Here is an 18209-nt window from a genome sequence, read left to right as displayed (position 1 = left end):
TGCATGCTAGGTCACAATGTAAAGTCTGTGACTTACTGTGAGTTCTGGTAAAAACAAAACAAAACTGGAAAGTTACCAATCAAATCAAACACCTCCTGTTCCAGGTTGGGCACCTGGAGCCAGAGAGGGGAAATGACTTTCCTAAGTCACACATGAGCCAGAAGTAGCCCAGGTCTCTTGACTCCCAATATCCCCTAATGATCAAAGGCTTCCAGTTGGATGTCAACTCTGCCCTGTGGTTTCCATACCACCTTGGCAGCTTACATTCTATTCCCTTCTGGAACAATTCCTGTGTTTCTGGATCAACTGGACTCCCCTGTCTCCTTCTCTAGTACTCCTGAAGACCTTATATCATATGAGGTCAGCAGTTCTGTGGGATGGGGCAGATGTGTGGGGAGACAGTGAGTGCCCAGGCATGGATCATCCATGACTATTGGGTAGCTCAGAAGATGCAAAATTCCACAGCTCATTGCTCTCTGGAGCTGATGAGATACACGAGAAATAGAATCACAGCCTCCCTGTGAAAAAGAGGGGGTGCATGTGAAGACTCATAGCGAAGGCATTCTCAGGAAGGAGACAACCAGCTGACAACTGTGGGCTTTGGGTAATTCCTTCCAGACTCAGGCACTCTGGCTGGTCTTCCTGGGCCAAATCGAAGCATGTAGAAAGTCTGTGACTGCAAAGACATGGCAAGATTATGAAAGAGAATCCTGCCTGGGGCTCTAAGAGCCTCTGGTTTTGACTTAGAGGAGAAAATTATCTACTGTACCCCACTAATAAATGAACACTTATATTGCATTTACGATGTGCCAGGCGCTGTTCTGAGACTATCACAAGTATTTACTCGTTTAATCCACATAATCAACCTCTCGCCCTCACAGAGCTCTGCTAGCTGCAGTCCCAGGCAGAAGGGTGAGAAGTGTCGAGATGTGTTAGAATCATTTGTTTTTCCTCCTGATTCAGGAGGGCAAGTACTCTTAATAGAGTTTAGAACTATGTCATTGACAGTGTGAATTAACCAACAGTCAAATCCAGGGAGAAAAGGTCAACTGCCTACTTTCTCTTGGCAGAAGGAATGGAGAGGATTGTTCTTCTTGCAAAGATTCATCGCTTTTTGATGCTTTCCAGAAGTGGTGATGAGTTTGCAAGGAGCTATCTACTTTTAAAATTTTATTTAAATCTCCTCTTATATTTGTAGTATAACTCCCTTGGTGCAGGGAGTCTGCTTAGAGGCTGGAACAACCCACTCAAGCCCATGTAGAGGTCAAACCTGTGCCCTTGGCCTTATGATCCAGGGCTTTGCATAGCACTAGAGGAGGGTCCTCAATAATATGTTGAATTTATTTATTACCACACTTCAAAAACTGAACCTGACTTTGAAAAACTGCTAGATTTGGTTTTGATAATGAGAATTAGTAGAAGTTTACTGAAGTGTAAGGGCAAGGGTTTGTTTTGTTCAAGTTGAATAGGAAATGAGTGTGTGTGTTTTTTTAAAAAAATACTTACAAGGTGCCCGTATGTTTTATATGTTAACATTTAACTCCCACAATACCCTGATCGAATCTCCATTTCATAGATGAGGGAACTAAGTTAAATGACTTGCTGAAATAGGTGAGGGACAGAATTCAGAACACAGTATCTGCAGAACCCATTACTCTTTCCACATCATGCTGCAGCCTGGAAGGCTTTTGTTCTTCACCTGAAGAATGATTTGGCCTCAGTGGCATTCACTGACCATGGCAAAACTTTAATTGATCTCTCCGTGCCACAGCCTACTGGCTATCCACGACGAACAAGCAACAGTTTAAACCTGTTCTCTATAATTAAGCCTTGGTTCCCTTAACAACTCTACCATGTAATTAAACTTATTTCTCCAACAGGCAGATATGGTTCACTGAAGAATCTAAGAAGTCTTTTTAATTATGCTCAGTTTCTTGCTCTGGGTTAACCATGGTCAAGTCTGGGCTTGGAACTGAAGTTTAGGAGGAATGCAGAGAATGCTGTTGGCCCAGAACTCTCTAGTGCAGATATGATATGGGAGTCAGGGTGTATTTCCTGCACAATCTGTGAAACTCCTAACTTACCTCTGTTCATCATTCTCCTTGATGAACATGTCACGGAAAAATGCAGGTTACTGAATAGTTATCTTTTTTCTTGGAGCAGCCTCCATTGGCTTAGGCAGCAAATCTCATAGTTATTAACTGATTATCAGAACTGGAAATGTTTCTTTTTCAAAGGTAATTATCAGAGGTCTCACACTAGCAATGTCTTGAAAAGGGGTATATTTGTCATTATCAGTCCATTGTGGCTGTATTAGGAAAAAATTTCGCTATCATTACAAAGTTTATGGACTCTAAACATAAGGATGGCATTAAATAGTAGTTAAATTACATGCTGCATTGTAATGCAGAATGAGACAGGAACCCACAGAGATTTAATATCTCCAGGAGTCTATAAAACTCTAGGTTTATAAATGCTAGTCAAATAAAAAAATTTAAAGTAAACAAAAGTTGCTTTGAGTTAAAGGTCATTAAATAAAAAGAAGATAGTAGGCGAGATCACTTGGACCCAGATAGCAAATAAAATGGCAAGATAAAACAGCAATGGGTTGTAAAACAAAAACCACCTTTGCCCTCCTCCATGGGTCAGAAGAAGTTTAAGACAACCCAAATTTCTTTTTAAAATTTGAAATCCCCAAGAAGTAGAGTCCAAATGTCAAATACAAAGTACTGCACACTTTCAGTCTCACAATGGCTGCTCTGAGGGGACCCTGCAATTATTACCTGGAAAAATAAACACAGTACAATCTCTTAACAGAGCTGGGTGATGAGTCCAGATGTTGGAAGATTATGATCTTCTGGATGCAATGGAATTTATGCCAGGGGATTAAAGAGAAGAGTTAATTTATGACTTTCTCTACCTGTTTGCAATGTGTTCAGCTTATTACTTGCACACATTGGGATGCATGGTAATTACAATGCTGAAAATAACGTGCAACACGTGACCACAGTAGTTAAGTTTAAAAAGGGGGCATTTGTCATTTTAGTCTGCACATCTGGTTCTATCATAGTTGCCACATGATTAATATAGGAATATATTACAGTGAAATCCCTTTATATCAAAGTTTTATTTGCCAGGAAATAGAATACTTTCCTTCCCCCTCTCTCTCCACCTTCCCCCACAGTCTATGCTAAACTCTGACATTTCCAGCACTAGGGCTCATTTGAGTTAGCAGAACAGGGAATCTGTTCTTGTCTTTGTTCAGTTCTACAAATTCCATAGTCACAACTGGGGTCTATATGGGTCCTTTGTTTTAAAAGCACATCCACAAGGGAGAAACCCTAAAAGTCATTCTCAAACCAGGCAGGACATCAGATACTTCAAACAGTTAAAACCACAGGAATTAAATTCTAAATTTTAGACTCCCTTTTATTGAAATATAAGTTTGTTTAGTATATTTACACCAAACTTTATGCACATATATACATAGTAGGCAAATTTTGTCAAATAAAAAAGTTTTTTCTTAATACAAAATTAAAATAAAAACAAAGTAAAGTGCATGAAACTGATTTTTTCTTCTTCTGGTGAACATCATCATTGTCAAAATTTTGGTCGATTGGGGGAAGGGGGAGAAATCCATTATGTGATTCAGTGCACACAGCCCATCGGCATCTGTAGCCTTCAGGCCAAAATGACAAGCGGTAAAGAGCAAGTCAGATACATCGTCAGGGTCTGCAGGACTCCCCAGGTTCTGGAGGTCCTGATCTCTTTGTCCTATCCGGATCCGTTCCCCAGCTCTTAACAGTGATCTCACCATCACCAGCTGGAACAAAGGGAGAACACAGGAAGGGGGCTCCACCAGCCAATGTCACAGCCCTTTCCAGCCGCCAGCACAGCGTTTGGTAGGAAGCTGCAGAATTAGCTCCAAGGCTCTGATAGAAGTTTTCCTTTTTGGGAAAGGGGAGGAGGTCAGTAGGAAGCATCTCCCACAGAGACAGCCACCGGGAGGCCAAACTCCGGCAGCCAGTTCCTTCCCATCCAAACTCCCTGCTGGCACAGGGAAGAATCCTTTTATAGGCCGGGTGGAGGGGATGGTACACTTCTCACCTCGGTGAGTTCTCCCAGAACTTTGAAAGGAAACAGCACGAAATTGGAGAAAGGGGCAGGCAGGTGAAACTGAAGTTCTTAGCCCAGTTCCTGCTCAAACCACTGGCAGGGCGTTGGCCGGCTGGTCCCAGGAGGTGGCAGAGGCGACAGCCCTTCCCCCATCACCCATCCCCCAGCCAGGGGTCTCCCTGTCTCTCTCCCGTCCTCAGGGTGACGCTAAGTCCCAGGTCGGCGGCCGTACTTGGCCTTACAGTGCAAAATGTGCTTGGCAAGGAAGTCAAGGCGGCGCTGTAGCAGCTGAGCGTGGGGGTCGGCGAGCTCGGCCAGCTCGGGGAACCGCGGCTCCCGGCGCTGGTAGAGGCGCAGCAGCCGGGCGGCTGCGTCCTGGCCGCGGTGCAGCTCCAGGACGCGCCGCGCTGTCCGCTCTCGGAACACGCACACTGACTGCAGCAACGGCTCATTGTATTTGTCCCACATGCCCGCCACCCGGTAGCCGTGCACCAAGCCCGCCTCGTTGTCCAGAAAGACGAGCGCCCCGCCGGGGCCGCGGTGCAGGTTGCTCGTGGCGCGCTGCATGACGCGCGGATCCCACTGCAGGCTGAAGAGGTTGCTGACAAGCCGGTCGAAGTTGGCCGTCAGGTAGTCAAAGAGGATCAAGTCGGTCCATTGCACCAGGTCCACAAGCTCCGCCTGGCTGCGGTTGGCCAGCTCGCCCCCGGCAGCGCGCAGGGGCCGCAGATGGCCGTCCTCGGAGCGCCAGGGCGCGGGTACCACCACGTCCGTGAGGTTGGGCAGCCAGCTCGTCAGGCTAACCACGCTGCCCTCCGTCCAGTGCGCCGCGCGAAGCTCCTCCTGCACCTGCGCCCACTGTGCACCCCGAGCCTCCACCCGGGCTAGTGCCAGCGGCGGCACGTGGCGCTGGAGGCCCAGCAGACACGCCAGGTAGTAGGACAGGGCCTCGCCCTGTATCTGCTCGGGGTTGATGCCATAGCGCACGCAGGCACGGGTGCCGTCGGCGAAGCGCGCCAACCGGTTGGAACTGCGTCCGCAGCCCCCGCGCTCCAGCGCCACTACCCGGGCACTGCGCGCCGCCTCCAGCCACGCCGCCGCCTGGGCCTCCGAGAAGCCCCGGGGCACCTGCTCTTCCAGGCCGCGGCTCCAGAAGACGCCCCCGTGCACCACAGCGAGCTCCTCCGGCCAGGGCCGCCCATCTGGCACGTGCCGAGGGCGCTCACCGGGGGGCTGCCGGGGCGGACCATCTGCGCCGGCCGCCAAGGTGAGCAGCGCCCTGAAAGTTTTCAGGGAGGCGCCGCGGGGATCCCGCGCCCGGAACGGGGGCTGGGGGAAGTGAGGCGCGGACTCTGGGCCACCGCTCCCGGCCGGGCGCCGCGGGGTTAGGTCTTCGGGTGGCCGGGAGGCGGGCAGCTCCGTCCGCGGTGGCAGGAGCCTGCCCCACAGCGCCAGCAGCGAGCCCAGCACCAGCAGCCAGAGCCCGGCGGCGGCGGTGGCGCCCCGCATCCTCCTGCCCATGCTTCTCCCGCCGCGCCGGTGCTGCCGCCGCTTCAAGCCGAGCCCGGGCGCCCGGGTCCCGGCGGCGAGGCGGGCCCGGCAGCTTGCGGGCTCCGGGGCTCCGGGCGCCTCGGCCCCATCGCGGCCGCGAGGCGGTGCGGAGCTCTCCTCGGCGCTGGGAACTCGCTTCGCCGCTGCTTCCCAGCTGCTTTTGTATTTCGCTGTGAGACCCTCCGGCGGGCGCGATTCACAGGCGTCCGGACCACGTGGGAGCGAGGGGGGATCCCCCTCCCCCTCCTCCGCCACAGCTCCCGCCCCCCACTCCTCCTCCCCCTTCTCCTCCTCTTCCGCTTAAAGCGGCGATGGCTTCTTCCAAGCCCTAAAGGCGGCCCCACACCCGGTCCCGGACTTAGGTGCGGGGAGGGGCCGGCTGGCGGCGCCCGCGCGGGGACGCGGAGGGGGCGGTGCCGGGAGGGACGCGCCCCTGGCCTTTGCGGGAGCTGGAGTGGTCGCGGGGTCCCGTGGCCTGGGCAGCGCCTACCCTCTTCCAAACTTCGGGCTAACCCCCAGCTCGCCGCCGGCGCCGCCGGACGAGCGTTAGGGCGGCCCCCGAGCCCTCTCCGTTTCCGACGGCGGGATTCGCTCAGCCTTTTGGAAATCTCCGGGAGTTTCTCCGGGCCTCGGAGGCCGTGGCTCTGGAGGGTAGAGGAACCATTGGTAGCGTCGAACCGACTCCCACTTTCCCGAGTGCGCTCACCTCCGCTGTGCTTTGAGGTTGGTCGCCCCGCCTTTCCCGAGGGACTCAAGGGGAATTAAATTTCGCTGTGCGAGCGGGGCACCCGGGTCAGCTCCCATTCATTCGCTCATTCATTCAACAAAGCGTCCGCCCTGGGCTCTGGTCTGAGTCAAATCCACAGATCCGGGGCCCTGGGCTCATGGAGCTTCCATTCTTAGGGGATATTCAGGTTATCATGAGAGCATTATAGCCCAGGATCCGACCCAGTGCGGGGAAGAGGGGTGTCAGGGACGATTTCTCTAAAGAAATTATACTATTCTATGAGGAAACAGGCACAGAGCAGGGATGGCATTTGGCTCAAGATCTCACAGTTAGCAAGTGGAGAAACTAAAATTCAAACTCGCATCTCCTGGCAGCATGCCACTTGATTTTCCCTCCATCCAGAAGGTTCCATAATTATATCAAGTTGCTAGTATTCTCTCTCCTCTCTCTCTAACTGTGATGTAGCCAGTCACTTTATTCCCCTTGCATTTTACTTGATTGCATAATGGCTTAAGGGGAAAAAATAAATGGGTGGGGGAGGGAGTGGAAGAGTAGAAACAAAGTAAACAAACAAGTAACACAACAAACCACACTGTCTTCCAGCCACCTTTGGGTTCTTCAATCCGCCAGGAAAGCTCTTGGGTAAAACTGGGCGCTCTTCCTTCCCTCTCTGTACCAGTGTCCCATATCCAATCCACAGTTCCCAGGTAAGACGCGTCATTGCTGGTGGGGATGGAATCCACCTCCTGAAGGCAGGAGTTTTAAATCCGTCTCCTCACATGTGGTTTTTCCTCTCTTTTTTATCCCCCATCAGCAGCACATGGGGGTTTCAACTGTATTAGGTCATCAGCTGACACTGAGCATATTTTATTCGCCAAAGAACGAGTGCTCTGAAGTTAGAGGGCAGACACCCTAATTTTTGTGGCTGAGCAGAAGCATCAGAGCACACCGCGGGCCTTCCAGCACTGACCCAGGACACCCTCAAGTGTTTCCATATTGATCTTTGCTGCATCTGTTCTGCACCACACAGTGGCTATATCATTGCCTCTTATAGATCTTATCTGATGATGAGATTACTATTGCTCCCATATGGACACATCAAAGCATATTAATTCATTGAAGGGCACTGTCTTCCTGCTCTGTGCAAGCTCCTTACCCCTAACTTTCCCTAGAGGGCAGGGACTGTGTCTTATCAGCGTTCTATTTCTCTTAACACCTAACAGGGTATATTACACTAAAGGGGGGGGTCAATAAAATCAATTTAGTTTTTTGTCTCTGTGTTTAACTTCCGTTGAGAATGTTTTTCTTACTGTTTTTCTTTTTTTTTTTTTTTTTTTTGAATGCATTGCTTTCAGCTTGGGTAAACTGTAAGCAAGATCTCCACCTTGTGGGTAGAAGTAGAATAGCATCTAATTAGAGAAAAGGGTGCACATTTTTAATGAACAATAAATCGTTTAAGTTAAATTTTGAGAATATTGGGTGGCTACCATGGCTCATACCATGTGCTAGGTTCTATGGGGGAATCCCAAGTAGTTGCTGTTGCTGTCTTTTTAGCTGTTTACAAGAGCTATCCATAACCACAGGGATAGTTCACTGTAACCTCTGCAAGGAATCTGTCTTGTCTGTTGTTTTATGGCTTCCTGACACAATACCTGGCCCTTAGTGGTGTTCATGAACAATTTGCTAGGTAAATCACTGGAATGTTAATGAGATGAAGCTCTGCAAGTAGCATATATGAAGTCTTTTTTTAAAAAAACACACATACCTTACTTACAAAAGGATATAGGTGAAGCGGCCTAGGCACATGATTTTCAGTCTGGGAAGGCTGGCCTCAAACCCAGTTACCCCAACTCCCAGAATCTTCTAGTCATATGACTAGTACTGATGAAGAAACTGAGTCTTAAAGAAGTTGGCTAAGATCTTACACCTCAGAAGACAGACTGACTGGATCATAGGACCTTTGGCAGGCCTGCATGCACAGTGCATCCAAACGGAACGGGATGCACTAATAGAAACTTGAGTGAGTTCATTGACATGCAGAATTACAGAAAACCAAAGGAATAAATCAGCATAAAGACAAAAACCAACCCAACGTGGAATGCAGTTTTAAAGTGGCATTTGATTATTTTAGACCAGTGATTTTTAACTGGTGTGCTGCAAGAATTTTTTAAAATTTTAAAATGCTCATGTGTTATCTTCTCCCAATGAAGATTCCTGGTGTACATTTTTATAATAAAGGCTATAATAAGTCCTGCAGTAAATAAAAGCATTGAATTGGGGGAAAAAGACCACGTGCAATACCAGACTGTTTAGTCAGGGGCATTGACATCTTTTCCCTTAGATTGTCAAATAAAAAATTGACAACAGAAAACACAACAATAGCCGCCCTGTATGAATGGACCAAAATTAAACCTATTTTTTGATCAGATCAGCAAAAAACACAATACATGTTTTTGGTGTGGAGCAGAACTTTAGAAATCAGTTTACGTGTGCCATGAGATGAAAAAGGTTGAAAATCACTGTTTAGACAGTGTTTAACAACGCTCCTCTGTTTACCTGTAAGATGAAAACACTTTTGCTCTCCTTCACTTCCAGGCCTGAGGACACCTTGCCACATGCCCATGGCCACACCACTGTGGCTCCTGGGGACAGCACAGCTTATCACAGTGTGTAACCTTGGTCCCATCTGCCCCTGTGGCAGTTGCTTGGGGATGAGGGAAGGTGCTGCTCACCTGTCACAACATCGGTACTGATTTTCACCTTGAAAACTTCATTAATACAATTCCGCAGAGCTTCTCTCTGAGCCTTGATTTCCAATTGCCTCAAACTTTCCCACAGTCCTGTTTGAAGAATGACCTGGTTTCTATAACCGTGCCTCCCGGGGAAGAGAGAGGAGGGAGTTGAAGGTTGGGAACAGGGTAGCAGGCTTGGAGTTGGAATATTTTCCAAGTCTGGTGTTTCCACTTTCCGGCTAGTTATTTCCCTTCTATGAGTGTCAGTTTCTGCATCTGAGAAATGAGGATAGGAAATCTTACCTCATGCTGTTGTTACGAAGTTGTAGTGAGATGTGAATAATCACCACCAAACATTAGCTGGGAACACTTACTGAGTGCTTATGATAGGCTTGACCTAGGGCTTTCACCCTCCCAGCAGGTATTATTGTCCCCACTTTACAGATGAGAAAACTGAGGCATAGCCAGTAATGGATCTGAATTCAAGTAAATGGCAGAGCTGAGATTCCCGAATGATGGAGGAAAAACTTGTAAACTGATAGGAAAATGTTAAACGTAAAAATTATTGCATAAAATCAAAGTAGATTCAACTCAGATTACATTTTGCTTTGAAATGCTCTCTGGGGTTGCTGCTAAGTGGAATGGTTAAAAAGCATGAACTCTGAAGTTGGATTGGGTTTAAAACTAACCAGATGTGTGGCCTTGAGTAAGTTACTTGACCTCTGTGGGCCTCAGTGTACTCATCTGTAACATGCAGTAATAACGATATTATTGGTATTACTAGTATTAATTATAACAATTACATAGCATCTGATAATGAATAGCAATTAATTAATAGTAACAAGCTCCATAGCTTATTGTGATGATTAAGTTAGCCCCTATCAAGTGCTTAAAAGACTGCCTGAGAGTTCACTATTATTTTCATTTTGTTACTCCCTTTCCTCCCTGTGTCACTGTTTCATGTCCAGATGGAGGCCTTCTTGGGTCTTGAGAGACCTAATTAAGTGGCATTCCTGCCCCGTGCATCCTCTTTATGCCCCAGATGGGCATCTTCCCTGAAAACTTTGCTAGACTCTACCAAGGTTCCCAGTGTAGCTTTCCTTGCAAGCCTAGAGCCTCAAGCAGCTGGCTTCCTCTTAGTACTCTGCCTCCTGCAATCCCAGCCTTTTCCGGGTCTGCTGAGTTACAAGACCCTCCCAAAGATAGAGGCTTCAGAATGTACCCTTCTGGATGCTTCTACAAGAAGGAAGAGGGAGAAAGACCATGCTGAAGAGAGGACTACAATATTCCTTGAAACCGGGTATAACTCTTGCTTCAGCCATCACTAGCTGTGTGACCTTGGGTGGCTTTCTAACCTCTCTGGGTCAATTTCATTATTTGTGTTTCCCTCTTCTGAATTCTTTCTCCCCACTAGGGTACATTGGTTTTTTGTTTGGAGATCTTTTTCTTGGTATTTCTCTATTTGACCATGATCCGGGTCTCCCAGGAATTGCTTAAATGATCTCATCCGCACATACCTGGTTATCGGAGGCAGGTGTATGCACACCTGGTTTCGGGTAAATCCTACTGGATAGCTAGGAGGTCAGGAAATGTAATAGTCTTTGAATTAACCCATCTGCCTGAATAAGTCCCACTTTACACACTGTGTTCTGGAAAGAATGTCAAGGTTGACATGAACCCTTAATTTATAATGAGACTAACATTTTTAGGATTCTCTTTATTCACGTCCCTCTCTTTTTGACCTGCTTTTGAAAAAGGTTCCTGTAGCCTGGAGACTAGAATACTTTAGAGACCAGAATCTAAAGGTTAGAGCATTGGTGAATTAATTTAGTAAATTTTAGAGCAGTTGTGGACACATACCTCAGCCACATGTCATCGCACCCTAGTTATAGGAGATGATGGTAAAAATTCTGGACTGGGAATTTAGGGACATGAGTTTCTTTCTCTACTATGACTTAGTTCAGCTGCCATTTATTGTTCACATGCTAAAGGCCAAAGAACTGGCCACTAAGTGATGGGGCATCAGATTTGCTCTTGTCCTAAGTCCTGCATCAGGGAATGTCTGTTGTCACCTCTTTGTCTTCCCCCTTCCCTTCTCCTTGGCAGGTGTCCCATACCCCTCCCTGGTGCCTGGCGCTGGAGGGGAGGCTGAATCCTGGTTGGGCTAAACCAGTCATGGTGCTGTCAGTTCCCTTGCCAGTGTTTGGTTAAGGCCTAGTCATAAGCATGTGGTCCCATTCTGGCCAGTGAGACCTGAAGGAAAGTCTACAGGAAGGTTTCTGGAAAAGATGTCTGTGCTATGACAAAAAGCCACAGAAAAAAGCATGGCGTCTTTTCTCAATGGTTCAGGTCCAGGTGTGAGGCTGAGAATTGGGGCAGTTATTACATAAGTGCAAGCGGAGCTATGTGCATGCATTGAGGGTGGCAGAGCAGAAAGATGGAAGGAACCTGGGTCCTTGTGATGTCACCAAGCCCCCAATTGATCAACACTGGAGCTGCCCTTCCTCTGGACTTCTACTATGGTTTAACCTACTCTGAGTTGGGGTGTTTGTTGTTTCAAGCCGTCAGATTCCTAAGTGATACACCTCTCACACAGGAGCTTTCCCACCAGAGAGGGGGCAAACATGTGAACAGGCCTCCTCCATCACAACTGTGCTGCCGGGGAGGCAGTGTGGTGAAGTCTTTGGAACGTGTGTTCTGCAGCCAGGCTGAGTCTCGCACTTACTGTGCTATCTTGGGGAAGTCCCTGAAACTCTCTGGGCCTGTTAACTTATCCGAAAAATGTGCCTGCCTCATAACATTATTGTGTGGATGAAATGTACATTAAACACTTAGTAAGTGCTCAATAAATATTTTATCAATTAGAAATATAAAATACATTAGGGTACAGAGGAGGGAGCAACAAATTCTACCAGGGAGGTCCAGGAAGGCTTCACCAACGGGACAGATGTTGAGTCTTGAACGGCAAATGGGGTTTGCAGGTCACAGACTGGGAGGGGAAGGACATTCGGGCGAGCAGTGGGAACAGCATGAGAGCTCAGCAGCCATGTGCCACCTCTTTCAGGAGCTGTTTCCTCATCCTTAAAAACTCTTGGGTGTGTTGGATTAGCATAACCCTCTTTTCATAAAAGAGACAAATCTCAGGTCCCCTGCCTCGATTAAGAACCAGATCAGAGAGACCCTCCATGGCCCGCTCATCACTCACCTATGCCTGTTTCAGCCCACCCTGAAGAAATTCACTCAACAAACCTTTCCCACTGACAGAGGCTCCTGTCCCTGGCTTTGTTGATTTCTTTGTTCACCCGCCCAGAGCCTTCTCCAGCGTGCAATTAGCAGTGCTGCTCATCCTCAGCTTCTCGAGGCCCCGCACAGCTCATCAGTCAGATAGATGCTGACGCTTAATTAAGCTTGTAAAGCTTTCTGATTTCCTCAGATGAAAGGTGGCCCATGAGTCTGCACCGGGTTTTATTTTGGTGGCTCCTGCCAAGGGTTATTATAAATAGGACTTAGTGCGATGTGGCTGAGCTCTTAGGGTGGTAATGTGTCAAGACCAATCGTGGCTTCCGACAGCCAGCAGAGATATTATCATAATGGTTCCATCATAGGCGGTGGGTGTTAATGGAGGTGGCTGTGAAAAAAAAAAAAAAAAAAAGAGTACTGCAGACAGCAAAGCCAGGATAGAGGTGGCTGCGAGTGAAATATCGGCTGCTCCTGGGACCTCCATCATAATCATTAGCTATATTAGCCTTAGAGACATTTTTTTCTGCCTTTTCCTCTACACCAGACTCAAACTCAAATAAAAAATGGATGCTTTAACTCCAAATGAAAATATATCCCTTTGCTGCTTTTTAAAATCCATTTACATGAAAATGATGGCCAGCAGGTAAGTCATTTATAACTGGGGGCTCACTGCAGTGCAGATGATTGTCATCAGAACAGAGAGCAGGCTAAGTGGGAGGCTGAGGGACCCCCAGACCTGGGAAAAGCCATCGCCTTTGGACTGAGAGAAGCTGGGAGAGTACACAGAGGCACAGGGTGACTTAGGGCCACGCTGGCGGTGAGCAGGGAGAGCTAGAGAGCTTCATGTTTCAACCACGAGGTGGGTGAAAACCAGCTAGTTCTTCAGTAATGCATCCTGGTGAAGAGGCGACCAGTTTTCTGCCTTCTGTGGGCAGACAGTCAGCACATGTGATGGTGATGATGGTGATGACGAAGACAATGGTGCAGTTCTATTGTTAGGGCCTTTCCTACCCTTGATGTTCAGTTAATCTTGACCCAGACTCTCATTCCATGGCCCGGGTGGGTGCAGAGGCTTCCCCTCTCTTTCTGAGCGTCCCCGAGGCTTTGCCCCTCAAGCTTGTCTCTTTGTTCCCACTTCCTGCTCCCGTATTTGTTGCTTTGGCTCCAACACACATTATCATGGGTGTGAAGGGCAATGCCTTCACCACCCCCTGCCTCACCAAGTCCACTGGGGCCAAAGAGGAGTTTAGCGACCTTACTGAAGATTGTGGGGCCAAGGGGCCTCCTCGGGGGCTGTGTACCACTGTGCAGGGCCTTCCTTTGTCATCTCGCTGCCCTTTCCCTCTTCCTCCCTCATTTGTGGACAAACAGGCAAAATTTCCCTCTTACTTCATATAACTCAGGGCTGTTGTCTTATTGGGTGGGATGAGTGGTTCGAAAAGAAGGGGGCTGATCTGATAGTCCTGGGGACCGCACTGTCATGTCTCAGGGCCGGAACAGTCTGAGTGACGGTGGCAATGCAAGGGCACGCTCGCCGAATGTCCCGTCTGGCTCCACAGGCCGCCACGGGGAGCAGGGAAGGTATCTTTGGGGGCAGGACGTGTGTGTTCCCCGCCACACACTGAGACTCGGTCCTGACTATCTCTGGCTCCCTTTTATTTCACCCGAGGAGATCAGGACGAGAGAGACCTCAGAGGCCATGTCTTGCCTGCCTGAGTTTAAATAATGGCAGCGTTTTAGGGACAACGTGGGCCAACAGCAGGAGAGGGGCTCAGGAGTAACGACGGCGATATATTTATAGAGCTCCTTGCAGCTTTGCCCGGCGCTTTCCCATGCCGTTCTCGCTGGATTTTTACAACAGCCTGCTAGGGAGGGACAGCGGGGCAGGTGTTAGTGACGGTTTCTGTTCGATGGAAGAGAGAGCTGAGCCTCGGAAGGTTGTGCGAGGAGCCCCAGGTGCACAGCTAGCTCCTGGCAGACCTGGGGCTTGAACGCACTTTCCCCGACTTCTGCGTCTGGGCTCTTCCGTGACGTCCTTCTTTGCTCAGCTCTGTTCACTGCCTCCAGTTTTCCACGTGGTTACATGTCCATGTGACATGCGTGTTTAATGTCCACTAAAACTCCATTTAGAAGGGCAGAAAAAGGAACTCGGGGGCCATTCCTGAAAAGCTGGAATATTTAAAAGCTTTCTTCCCATTGAATGGTGCTTTCTGTTTCTCTTGTTAGCAACTATGACACAAGCAGGAGGGAATGAAAAATCAGAAGGGTTGGGAAAAAATATTATTTTGAAATCTTTTTTTTTTTTTTTTTTGCTTGCCTGTTTCTGTTGGTTAACAAACGGGATTTAATCAAAGGGAGTCAGAGAGAGAAAGAGGAGGCAATCGCTGATCATTGGATTATTTTGTAAGTGACTTTTTTTTGTGTGTGGGGGGAGAGATCATGAAATAACTCTGAGATGGCAAAGAGGAGATAGTAAGTAACAAAGCTCTCTCTTGCTTCTCTGCTCCCATGCGTGATGCCCTTGCTCACACAGGGCAAAACCAAGCCAACAGGCCAAAGCAAGGTACTTGGCCTTGTCATCTATCCCCATGAGAGGGTCATTTAGGTAGAGATGATGACAGATCTGCATGGCTGTTTAGGATCAGGGAGGGCATGGAAGTCTTCCTGCCTTGGTTTTCTTGTTTGGAAAATGAGATATAATTCTTGTCTCACAGGAGTAATGTGAGAATTAAATGAGATATGAGATTAGATAAAGCAGAATGGGTGAAAAGTTCCAATGTGGGTTCTCGCATAGAGGAGGAACTCAATAAATATCCATAACCACATAGCCAGCTGTACAGAAACATGTCTGGGAGTATACATACTGAGCTGTCAATAGTGTTATTCCTCGAGTAGGTCTCTGTGTGGGAGGCACTTTCTGCCATATTCGTTTTTACTTTAGACATCATAGAACATTTGGGGAAAGTATGCTGGGTAAGTATTAATCGGTTGTGTGGGGAGGCTGAAGTTAAAATAAGATCAGATGTAGAATAATAAAGAATGTGACATTTTGGTAACCCTGTCTTTGGGTGATTGTAAAGTTTGTACTTGCTACGCTTGAATCAGTTGAGATGCCTTTGGTAGCAAGCAACAGAAACTGACTGGCTAAGTCAAGGAGCAAAAGTGAGATTTGACAGGATGCTGGAATATTTCTCAGAATCAATGGAAGAACTGAAAATCTGGCTTTGGAAAGCACCAGAACTAAGCAGTCCCAGGTGGGTAAGCGCCTTCTCTGAAAGGTGCGAGTGCAGGATGTCTCAGCTCCGGTTGCCTTCCATTCAGGCTCTTGCCTTCCACACAGAGGGAATCAGATTAGTCCGTTTTGCCCAGGAAATGGCAGGGAGTATATAAGAAAGCAGTTCTGGGTCGAACCCTCATTTTGTATGCACCCACCCCAACACTTCTGCATTGATTTTTGAAAAATTATCATCTTGCATTACTTTTCCATAATAAGAAAGCTCTAACAACTAATAAAATAAGTGGAGCTCTGCTGTAAGATCTCCACAGAAGGTATTTTGTGCATCTTTTCTAAGGAGCCGATAAAAAACAAAACCAAGCAGCATGATTCATCATTCCCGGGCCTAGTGATACATCACGGTGACACATCTGCCTTGGGTCTGAATAAATGTTGATTATGATGGCAAACACACCCACGCAACAATAACCATACTTGTCTTTTTGGCTCCAACAGTTAGCAGATCTAAAATATTCCATAAATTTGTTTAGTGCTGCCTCTCAGGTTAGGAAGGGAGTTTGAGACCTTTATTAGGGTAAAGGAAAGTAATGGGGCATCTCTGATTTTTCCATCAGTCGCTGTTATTTCATGGTGATTGGGAGGCAGGGAAGGTGTGGCAAACGGGAGGTATGCAGGTGTGTGTGTGTGTGTGTGTGTGTGTGTGTGTGTGCGCGCGCGAGTGTAAGAGACAGAGAGACAGAGACAGAATGAGCATTTCATTGTCCTGGGACAGAGTGATTTAGCCAGTCCAGACTGCATTTTCTATGCTGACCATCTGTGTTTCCCAGGAAAGAGGAGCCCAGCCAGGGCCCGAGAGGTTGAGGAAAATGTGAGAAGCAGGCGTACAGCCAGCTGAAGAGGGGCTGGGGGGATGCTCTGAGTCCTGGCAGCATTGACACCACGAGGCTGCTTCCACTCCTGTCAGCTGTCGTGTCCTTCCCAGTGTTAGTGCATCTTTTCCTCAGGCACCCACCCACCCCTTCCTTGTGACTTTTTTTTCTGGGGGTGAGTGTTGCTGGGGGAGATGATCAGAAACTACTTATTTGAAGGTAGGAGCCTCATCTCCAGCAATCAGGGATAGACTGATAACTGATACCATTTACAGAGACTTACTATAGGCCAGGCAGCTCACATAGCCTCACAAACCCTTTCAGGTGGGTTTTAAAACTTGTTTACAGAGTAGGAAACCAAGGTTCAGAGAGCTGGAGTATGTATATTGCTCAAGTTGGCACAGCTTTGAAATGATTCGATTCTGGGCCAGTGTAGCCCGGGTTGCCCGGTCCTAACATCTTCTCCACGTCGGAAACCCAAGACCCAGGAGCTCTGCCACCAATCCCTGACTGCTTTGGGACCGCTCACAGAACGAGAGCAGTCTCAGCCTTAACTACAACAAATTGGGAATTATGATAGAGATTTTGCTCCCAAAGCCAGCACTGTAATAACATAATTTGAAGCCAAATCTTGGAGTCTGCTCTTTGGGTGTGGTTGGGAGATCACCACACCATGAGCTACTGCCAGGAGTTTATACCTAGCCACGAGAGCCCTTGGAGGAGCCTTTTTTCTAAGATACACAAGGAAAGCTTTATTCCTCTGCAGCTTTCGAGCGGGTATTCCAACCTCTAAAGTTGCTGGAGCAGGATCATTGGACTGAATAGTTTTATTGGAATTAAAAACATTGTGAATTTTGTGCTCCTCTGGCCATAACTGGAATAAAAATGACATTACTTCCGACAATATTGTGTGCTAATTAAACCAGCGGAGAATGAAACAACGGAAATACAATACCGAGTTGTGGGCTTCAGAACACTCCCCCAGCAGGGCAGTTGAATTTAAGTTTCTGTTATTTTGAATGAATGTGGCCCTGAGGAATTATGTAGGGATGATTTTTTATGTGATTTTAGTGAACTCTCTCTCTTGCAGTGTATTAATTTTGATAAAGCTATAATATGCTTTGTTGAAAAAAGAAAAAGTATAAAATATATGTATACCCCTCTAGGAAAGAGTCCAGGAGGATACTGTTAATAGTGAGGACATTCGGGGAAGGACATTTGGAGAGAAAATACTTTCCTTTGTCCTAATTTTTTTTGTGTGTATATGCCCGGCATGCTTAAATTCATTATACTCAGCACATATTTTTGAGCAGACTGGAATGATCAAGGGAATGTTATAGAGTGAATGATTCATGGTTCATGGCACCAGATTATCAAAAGGTAGATTATTTAGGTGACCATTCAGAAGCTGCCCTAATGGGCCAGGAATTAATATGAAGGGTCTGAGCTTGGGTGCTAGCGGTGGAGATGGAAAGAAAGGGAGAGGGACTTGAGCATCATTAAAAGCCAAGAGCCAGGATGTCATAGTTAATTTTATGTGTCACCTTGACTGGGCTCAAGGATGCCCAGATAGTGGGTAAAACTTTATTTCTGGGTGTGCCTGTGAGGGGGTTCCTGGAAGAGATTAGCATTTGAATTGGTAGACTGAGTAAAGGAGATGGCTTCACCAATATGAGTGGGCACCGTCCAATCTGTTAAAGGCATGAATACAATCAAAAGGCAGAGGAAGGGTGAATTCG

At 47.5% G+C, this 18209-nt stretch overlaps 1 protein-coding gene across 1 annotated transcript; it reads right to left on the bottom strand.

Annotated features, from left to right (window-relative positions):
* Window positions 1-3214: 3214 nt before the first annotated feature.
* Window positions 3215-5877, bottom strand: FJX1 (four-jointed box kinase 1). Its single transcript, XM_081152993.1, has one exon. The coding sequence runs from the start codon at window positions 5635-5637 to the stop codon at window positions 4324-4326; it is 1314 nt and encodes a 437-aa protein (XP_081009119.1). The 5' UTR covers window positions 5638-5877; the 3' UTR covers window positions 3215-4323.
* Between the last annotated feature and the right edge of the window lie 12332 nt (window positions 5878-18209).

This window comes from Miniopterus schreibersii (assembly GCF_964146895.1).
Source record: "Miniopterus schreibersii genome assembly, chromosome: 12".
In the NCBI taxonomy this organism is placed as follows: domain Eukaryota; kingdom Metazoa; phylum Chordata; class Mammalia; order Chiroptera; family Miniopteridae; genus Miniopterus; species Miniopterus schreibersii.
This window is presented reverse-complemented; position numbering and strand designations above follow the sequence as displayed.